The sequence below is a fragment of the Pollicipes pollicipes genome, unplaced genomic scaffold (genome assembly GCF_011947565.3).
Source record: "Pollicipes pollicipes isolate AB1234 unplaced genomic scaffold, Ppol_2.1 Scaffold_4881;HRSCAF=5763_pilon_pilon_pilon, whole genome shotgun sequence".
Lineage (NCBI taxonomy): Eukaryota > Metazoa > Arthropoda > Thecostraca > Pollicipedomorpha > Pollicipedidae > Pollicipes > Pollicipes pollicipes.
In genome coordinates, this window is record NW_023596576.1 from 12,641,820 (window position 1) to 12,651,499 (window position 9,680).

General features: G+C 47.2%; 1 protein-coding gene across 1 annotated transcript in view; it reads left to right on the top strand.

Moving 5' to 3' along the window:
- Window positions 1-811: 811 nt before the first annotated feature.
- Window positions 812-9,680, top strand: part of Rsph3 (Radial spoke head protein 3) — a gene marked incomplete in the record, with an annotated part of 27,473 nt that continues 18,604 nt past the window's right edge. The window contains 3 exon segments of the mRNA XM_037223113.1: window positions 812-1,290; window positions 2,451-2,480; window positions 5,271-5,361. Of these exon segments, the coding sequence (XP_037079008.1) occupies window positions 812-1,290; window positions 2,451-2,480; window positions 5,271-5,361 (600 nt within the window).

Here is a 9,680-nt window from a genome sequence, read left to right on the forward strand (position 1 = left end):
GATGATGGAAATCATTCGTTGGCAGGATCGACCAGAGATTCGATCAGCGAAGCAAGTTGAGGAGGGCTCCCGGCAGGGCAGAAGTACGTCCGCAGCGGAAGCGGAGGGACACTCCGAGACGGAAGATCAGACTGGCGGCGATGAGCAGCACCTGAGTGAGGAGGGCGAAGAGAACGTGAGTGAACAAGAACGTGACAGCGATCAGGGCGGCGATGGCGCAAGTGACGATGAAGCCCAGACGCCAGTCTCGGATGAGGCTGAGGATCAGGACAAAGATGAAGAGATTGATGATCCCCAAACTCAAATGTCGGAGGAACCTGAGGATCAAGACAAGGATGATGTGATTAATGACCCAAGTCCCGTAGAAGATGAGGAATCTGCGGACGAGGTAGACTCAAATGAGCAGGGGGCTCAAGAGGATAGATCCGGACGTGACGGCTATGAGACGGATGATGAAAGGGAGAGAATTCCTGCGACAACTTACGATGACGAAAGAGAAACTGTGATTAATAGCTTCTAATGAAGACCAGCTTGAAGACCATGACGACGACAATGCCGAGGTGAATGAAAATCCGTCTGAAGGCCAAGACGACGACAAGTGCCGAGGTGAATGAAAATCCGTCTGAAGGCCAAGACGACGACAATGCCGAGGTGAATGAAAATCAGTCAGAAGACCAAGACGATGACGCTGCCGGGGTAGACGAAGGCAAGGCTGATGGGCAGAGCGACGCCGGGCCGTCGCCGTCCGAGTGGGTGGGGCCGAGGAGCGTGTCCCCCTACATCGAGCAGCAGCAGCACAGACCGGACGAGGATGGCGAGGCTGCCCGAGACGACGACGCAGCTGGACGAGGGCGCCGCGGACGGGGACTCGGTGTTCTCCGCCGGCGAGACGGCGGACACTGCCGGCCAGGACGGTGACCAACTTGAGGCAGAGCCGGCCCGACTCAGGTGCCACCAGAGGCGGCCGCCCAGCCGCGTCTCGCTGGTCTACACGTATGCCAGCGGGCCCAAGGTGCTCTCGCATGTGGAGTTGGCGCCGGAGACGGAGGGTGAGAGACAGCCGTCGGCGAGGGAGGACGGCGAGCCGACCCCCCGGCCTGACAGTGCCGACGACAAGCTCAACGGCAAACACGTCACCTTCGAGGAGGACGTGAAGGCGGCCAGCAGCGTTCGCATTCGCCGAAGACGGACGGGGCAAGAGGACGAGGCAGACGAAGACTCCAACCAGTGGAAGGAGATCCGGAAGAAAAACAAAGAGCGTCGGAAGAACAGGGTTTCAAATTCGTTCAGGTACTGCCTCCCTTTTACCTTGGGCTGTAAACAATTCATCATGGTTTCTTGTTATGGGTTCTGAATTCATCATATACATTTGTCTAGGGTATGGCATTCAGAGGATTGGGTTCAGAAGTGTTCGAGTTTCTTATTCTGGAACGAGCCAAAGAGGTTCTAGAACACAATTGGCTGACCCCAACAACCACGTAACGGCGGGATAATGGAAATGTCTCCACAAAATCACTTTCCGTCTTGCCTCACGGCGCCGTAACACTGTGGTCTCAAGGGCCATCGTGGCGCTTGTATAACTACAGTGCAATGGCCTTCTGAGGGACCAATTGTTTCTGCAGAGATTTTCCAAAAATTGTAAGTGAATGTTGCCAGGAAAAGAAAGAATTCACATATAAATGAGGTAGACACGGGCCATTTTTGTGCTGCCTCATTTGCACACAATCTGTTTGTTTTAGTGGGATAATTCCTTTTTAGGCCCAAAATGCATTCAAATGCTAGAAGGATGGATATTGCATACACACATGTATAGGCTTCGCATAATGTTTAAAATTTTGGGAAGTTCTTACACCTTCGACTGAGTGACCAAGTCTACATAGTTTGGCGATCTCTACTTCCAGGCAGCAACTCTTTTTCAATGCATCAAGTCTTCTTCATTTCAGCTATGCAGTTGACATGGAATGTCAACTGCATGATTAAATTTAAAGATCTCTGACATTGAAATGAAATAACAAAATTCGTATGCATTTCGGAAACCTCACCTGGAGTCGCCATGTCCGGCCCATGTGGCTTAACCTGGCTTTAGGAGCGATGCTACTTGAAGGTTAGGCCACCAGCCACGCAGAGCTTAGGACATGCCAGCATACCTATATCGTATTCCCGTAATTTTCGACCAAACGTGATTTGGTTGACAACACATTGAGACGTATTGGACACGCTCTCACTCATTTCTGCGCTGCCCACCCTGAGGTAGGCGTCGTTGAGCGTACACCTATGCTTGAGGAGACAACAAAACACACAGCTTGCCTTTGTTACCGAATCTCATACTTGGCAGATACTTTGTCAATCATCCTGGAGTTACTTGTTTATCTGGTAGGATGGATGTAATGGCCTAAGCTGTCTGCAGTAAGAATGTGCCGTGATTTGTAACGTCTTTTGTTTTCTTAAAGGGACGTTCTAAGGCCCGTTTCCAGTTGGAAGTAAGTTACGGCCACCAAGGATGATGTATTGTGATGGGCATGCAGAGCACGTATCAAACCAGCAGAGCTTGTCTGCAATGTTCAGGCATCTGTTCCTAGAGATGGGTTGCTGGACAAGGCACGGATTGCTTGCCGGGGGCATGCCAAGTCGACAGTCATATGTTGACCAACTTCGTGAGCTTCGTTCTTTCGCTTTCGGTACAGACACAACATTTTTATGTTAAGAATCAAAGGCATGTAAAGGCACAGTTGTTTACTGTACTGCACCGTCTGGAGTGTGTCTTGCATCGATTCATGGTAAACGCTAAACGAATAAGACTTGGGCGGCATTTGTTGCAATGCGCAAAGTCGTGCCATGCTGCGTTGCTTTTCTGCAGTACGTTGGAATATCTCATGACCCGGGAGAACGAAACATTTTTGGGGGAGGATGGAAGCATCCTTGAAATTGCCACATAGTACATACGGTTGTATTCAGCAATGTATGTAATTTTACGGAAGGACAGGCACGAGGTTTTAGTATCACGAATGGCATAACTGTTTTGTCTGTCGTCCTTGTCCAGTGTATAAGCATGCACGCAACGTTTCGGCCAGTTAACTACCCGGCGCATGTCAGGTGTAATGGAGTCTCGAAAGGACTCGATACAATTGGCTCTCACTGATGTACGCGTAACAGGTGGAATTCTCTCCATGACATTGTTGGGATTCCAATCAGGATTTTCTGGTTGCGAGTTCAGTGCTCTGCGATTTGGCCTAACCAGGGTGGACCTCCTTGCTTTGTTCCTCCCGGTTACTTAGCTAGTAGAGCACCAGACCCACAGGTAGAAAACCCTAGTTCGAGTCACAACAATTTCAAGGAAAGCATTCGGGTTATAACGCGTGCATGGATGAAAGCCAGAGTTCATACAGTCCTTTTTAGAACTCCATGGTAACTGGCAAGGGCCGGAGGGTTAATGGGGTGTTCCACATTTGTATGAGATTTTGAACTGTAATGGCCATCTTGAAGATCATTCGGTGCGGTTCACAGCCCTGCCCTCCTCAAGAAATAAACCCGTCTAATTACTGAGCTACACACCTGCGAAGATATGCCAATATTTTTGGGAAAAATTTCAAGGACACCCGGCCTACATGAGACCATTATGTCATTCGAATCCTGCCGTTCCACTGCGGTGATCAAGGCCAAACAAAATAAAATTTTGAGTTGCCCATATCTGGTGCGTTCGTGAGTACGATTTCCATATTTAATGGCAGTCAATTCGCTTCCAATCAGTGCTGTGTAAGGTGTGATGACATCATCAAATAATGACGCATTGAGGAACATATTAATAATCTCAAATTGTATTGCCTAGAGCAGCCTTTTCCACTTAGGATCATGATATATGATGCTTGCCTAACGATCCTGATGAAGATGCTGTTCTAAAACACTAGTTGCTAAGACTACCTGCCCATGGAGATGCCTAAGATACCTAAGATACCTAAGATACCTCTGTACGACATACCTGCGGGCTATGTCGTACAGACTATTTCAAGGCTGTCCTAGGCATGTATGACGCCATAGCAACGTAATTCAAGTCCTGCCACTCCATAGGCCATGCAGCGTTTAAGGCCATGAAGAATATAGCGTCTAGCCTTTCAAATCTGACGTCCGTGAGCACGATTTCCAAATAGGTTGGATGTCAGTTGGCTCTCAATCGATGTTGAGCAGGCTGTGCGAGTTTCAGTCATGCATCTCGTTTTGTGCTATATGATATCAGAAGCTGGACATAACTGCTAGTTGTTATGGAAATAAGATATGTAATCAAATAACTTAAGAACAGCGCCATAACTGAGTGTGTAAATGCAACTAAACATGTTAAGCTCACGGATAAATACACAAGGACACCACGAGGAGGGGCTGGAGTACGAGCACATAACAATGTTTGGCTCAGCGAATACTTTCGACACCGCCACTGTCATCTCTCGGCGAGTTCGAAGTACTAGAAGTGAGTGCTAGGGTGGCAATTTCGGACGGCTAGTTTAGCGGCATCTTAGCGCCATACGATTTGACGCACGACGCAATTAAGCAATGACGCACTGCGGAACATATTTAAAGAGAAGAAAAGTTTTGTTGGCTAGAGCAATCCTTTCCACTCAGAAACATACCAATAGTAAGTGAGGCTCATAGCATCATGTCGGATGCTTACTTGAAGACTTTCAAATGTGGATCAGTCCCTTTGGCATGCCGAAACGCGGTGTATGCTGCAAGTAATATTCAAATCTGAACGCAAATTGCTCGTGGTACATGCTCTCATGACGTCGCTGATACGGCCCAGCAACGGTGCTTATTGGATGCTTAACATCATGTAGAATCCTGTACTTTGGAAAAATTATGAACCGAACAATGCACCAATCTTTGTAACATGACAAATTTGGCAAGCGCTTTTGAATCGCGCTCAATGCAAGCTTGCTTTATCACTGAATGTTGCACATATGGTTTCACTTCATTTCTGTGAAGTTGTCGCTAAATATTACCCCGGTGTGAGATCGTTTGCCTGGATAAATGACAAATAGGGCATGCCTGCATGCCTTTACATGCAACATGAAACCGTCCTTTGGTATCTGTTGTCATATCAACCTGATGGATTATACCAGTTTTGAAATTGTTCAATGTATCCGGCATGATGATTGCAAAGCTACTGAATTATTTTGAACGATCCAATTACTTCTAATTCTTGCCGACAGGGCGAGCAGCTTGCTGATGCCGTGACTTCGGCGCTGTCCGGGGACCATGTGATGGTTGTCGATCTTTTGCAGGAGCAGCAGCACCTCTGGCAGTCTGATGAACGACAAGCGGCTGATCAAGACCGGTAACATCGGCACACTCGTTTTACACGGCCAGCCTCAGGTAAGAGAACGCTTATCGGATGGCCGTCCAAGCCTGTCGGACCATACCGAATGGTTACGTGCCTTTGCCATCTCCGGTGGCGTTTCGCTACTTGCTGACATGCATGCCATTGCTTGCAATAAGCATTGCATTTCTTGCCGATCACAACTGTTCTTAAGGAAGATTATTAAATTAGTAAATTCAGTTTAGGAAGTTAAGTATCTTCGTGATGCAACCCGTTAGTAAATTTGATGAGCGGTGTGCAACGACATGACATCTCGTTTCTCATGGCGTGGTAGAGGGAATGTTTTGTATTTTCGTTCACCTGTCAGATATGACTAATGCCTCTCTGTGACATGCCGGTGCCTGTCTAAGATGTTTTCCCTCCTACACATGCAGCCGCGCTGGAACGCATACTTTGGTAATGCTCGGGCTTTGTCGTACTCGGTAAGTACTGCCGCTGAAGGTAAAAACATATATTTTCGACAGCGCTGACCAATCACGGCAAGCGAATCATTGATACAGCTTTGCAGTCCCGCCTGCAATCGGCTATGTGTTCTTTCAAAATTAATATCGATCCAATAATTGTCTTAATTGAGCCTAATAGGTACGTAATCTAAGTGCATTGGCGAGGAACATTATGCATATAGATTAGACGGCAGTAATAGCTTTATTCCTCGTGGGAAATACACAGGATACTGGAAAAATAGATACGATGGTACTTCGGCAACATGCCGTAAGCGAAGCGAATAACAGCAGTAAATTCCACATTGCTCACCAATCCTAGATTTTTTTTAGGTTTAAAAAAGAACAGCGAGCCACAGTTTTTACAGGTCGTCAACATTCAGGGTATTACACGAGTAATTGCTAGCCATTGCTACGATAATAGTGCATATCTAATTCAAAATCGGGTTGTTGGGATATGCGCGTACATATAAACGAATTCAAGCAAATAGGCGTCACGCATCACGCCTCATTTAAACATGCGAGCGATTTCTATAGAGCATTTTATCAACAACTTTAAACAAATAAACGAGCGATCGCTCGCATGTTTGATTGAAGCGTGGTGCGTGATGCCTATTTTACTTGAATTTGTTTGCATGTACACGTATTTTTTGCGAATTTTAATACTTAGATATGTACTGTATCGTAGCGACGGCTGGCAATTGCCCCTTGTTTAATTCCCGGAAATGTTTGTGACGCGTAGAAACAGTGGCTCGCTGATTGAAAAAGCACATGAAAAGTAGGATGAGTCGGATCGGCAAGCAATGTTGAAGTTGCTCCTGTTATTCGTTTCGATAAAGGCACGTTGCCAAAGTTTTAACGCATCTATCCCTCCATTGTCCCGGTTTTTCAACGAAGAATACAGCTATTATTACAGTCTTACCTAATATGTGCATGAAGGTTGCACTTGAAAACGGCACATTCTCACTGAAAATAAATCGAAGTAGTGCACCCGAATTTACACGTTTCCTCACTGCACTATCTTACGTTTCATTCATAGAAGTCCATGTTAGAATGCGGTCATGAAACTCCCTTGGTCTGGGAGCATTGCGTGTTAGGAACATTTGATCTCATGTGGGTCATCGTGATCCTTTTGTCTCATTGAGAGGATTCATATGAGAGGATGTAGAGAATAGCTGAGCTGTAAGGAAACGTAGCTGGTCATGCCTGTGAGATGTGTCATATCGAAAGAGATGATACTTTTTATCATGTGCACGGCAGAGGCCTAATATTGCGAACAAGTTAGGGGGCTAAGAGGGGAAAATGACTAAATCCGCCATCAAATATGCCAAGAGCGACTTTCTCCTCAAGTTTGACCCACTTTCTTCTCCAAGTTGGATAGGCTGGGGCTCACCCCACCCCGACTCCCACCCCACCCACCCAACTAGACATGAGACCAGCACCCAAAAACAGCCACATCCCTGTGCTATGGTCGCGTACCCACAACAGCTCAGTTTCATGGGTACCGCACTAGCGTAGGTAAGGTAGGGCTGGTAATGGCGCTGTTGCTGGCTTTCACTGTATGAAATCCAAACATTTCTTGGTACCACCGAAGCTCGGGCCTTGCCATCTCAGGCGCTGTTCCAGCCAGTGCTGAGTCACTACCGGCTGTAGGAACCACCCAGCAAAGCTAGTAGCCGTGTCCGGTTTTTTTTTGTTGTTGACAACCCAACTTTTATCTGCGGTTTTCAGCCAGAGTACCTCGCAAACTTTTAAAAGCATGCTTGTAAAGGCGTATTGTGGGATAAAATCGCGGTTGGACTGCTTATAAGCAAGATCATTATTCATGGACAGATATGATGCGAGGTCTCTTTCTACCGAGACATTCTGAAACTTGACAAAACATTCGTTGGCATTTGACGCAGAAGCGACAAAACAAACTTCAATATCCTAGGTACGTCCCTCTTCACAGACATGCAGTACTTCCAAACATTACGTACCTAAACGTGATCCGCGATGAATGGGGATTGAATCAAATGGTCCTTACACCCCACCTGCTCCACACAGCATCGATATCAATAATAATGGCGCAGCCAGCATCCAACGATTTCGGCCGATTCACACGGCTAGGGGTCAGGCCTAGCATCCGCCCAGAAATTGTTTAAACTTATGGCATGAACTTCAGACAGAATGTCTATGTAGTGTTCCGCTTCATAAGGTTAACTTGTGCTTTATAAGATACACGTAGATTTGCTATTGCATGCCAATGAAATTGCATATCGATAATACTTTCCTTGTCATTGTTTAGTACAGTGACGCCTAACATAACACTGCATTGCTCCGAATCAGTAGGCGGGTCTGGGGCTGTAGTCTGGCAGTGGAGGCTTCGTGGACGACTTGTTAGTAATTCGGCAGTTCGTTGTCCTCCCTAGTGTCCGGCCGACTTGCTAACTACGCAGATTGTGAATGGATGCGTTTCGGAAGATGCTAGATTCGATCTTTCACGCTTCACGTTCATGGTGACCACTGTTTCTGCGGAAATCCACGATGTCAAGAAATGTTGTCCATATTCATTTGTCATCTGTGTTATCGTTTGCACGGCTTTTCGGCCAGATCCTTGCAATTTAACTTCTTCGGCTTGAGGCTTCAGAGGGCTCGAGGCTGTGATGCACAGGTACACGTAGGTACACGTAGGTACACGTAGGTACACGTAGGTACACGTAGGTACACGCCAAACATATCGAGATCCTTCCCGGTACCAATAATACCGGACGATGGCCGAAACGGTGTGCAAACAGCGGAGCTCCTGGCGGAAACGGTAGGCCACATACTAACTTCATCGTTTATACGTGCTTAGCTGAGCTCTGCAAGCTGACATTGATTTCGTTACAAAGCTACAATGCCACCTGCTTTTCGCGACGTCAGTTGCCTGTGCTACTGTTATGCCTCTGTTGGCATTAAGCATATTTGGCTTTTGCAACATGTCAGGCGCGCTTTACGTCGTGTTCCACTGCGCTAAATGTGGTTTGGAGTTCCCAAATCACGCGCGCTCCCTGCATTAATGACAAATGTATCCATGTGCTGCCGGCTGGCATGATTCGAGCTGATGACTGCACGCAACTGCATACCTCTGAAGCTGCTGGAGGGTCTTTACACGCCCGTGACTTGGCTAGTACTAAGGCTCTTGAACACGAGGCTTCGACGCAACGCTACCATAGCTGGTACCGTTGCGTCGTAAACCCGCAAGCGAAAAACGTTGTTATACCATACGGCCGTGGCACGATCAAGCAGAATGGTCGCCTTTTCCATGCATCCAGCCGTGGACGTGGAAATCCAACGTCGGGAATTCATTTAGCTGCAAAAGTTCATTCCATGAGTTCGGAAACGGGATGTCAAGATAGAATTGGAATCGATATTGCAGTTGAAGTGGGGCGGGGCTGCTGCGTGCAACATTGTCGATATAGTCGTTTGCAGTGTACATGCCATCCGATGTGCATTCCACTAACGGAAAAAATTAGCAATTGCGGCGCAAGGTGCACTTGACACTTACCACTTTTCAAATGTATGTGCAAATACGGCAAGCGTCTTTGAGTGGTGATACCATATGCGGGCATGCACGTAACAAGATCAGTTACCTTGGTTTTGGTCGCACACTAACCACGCACACGCGAGCATTTCATTGGAGATGGTTTGAACAAATGGGCAGCTAAGAAAAAAATTTGCTACCGAACGCCAAAATCGTCTGGCGCTGCAGGCGCGCGAGCTAATTCGTATGCAATGGCGGATCGAGGGGAAGGAGCGGGCGGGGGAAAGATTATTGGGGCCATAGTCTCCAAAGGCGGAGAAAATGCGGTATTTTCCTTTCTTGCTCATGCTTTGAGGCAATTGGTGCGTTC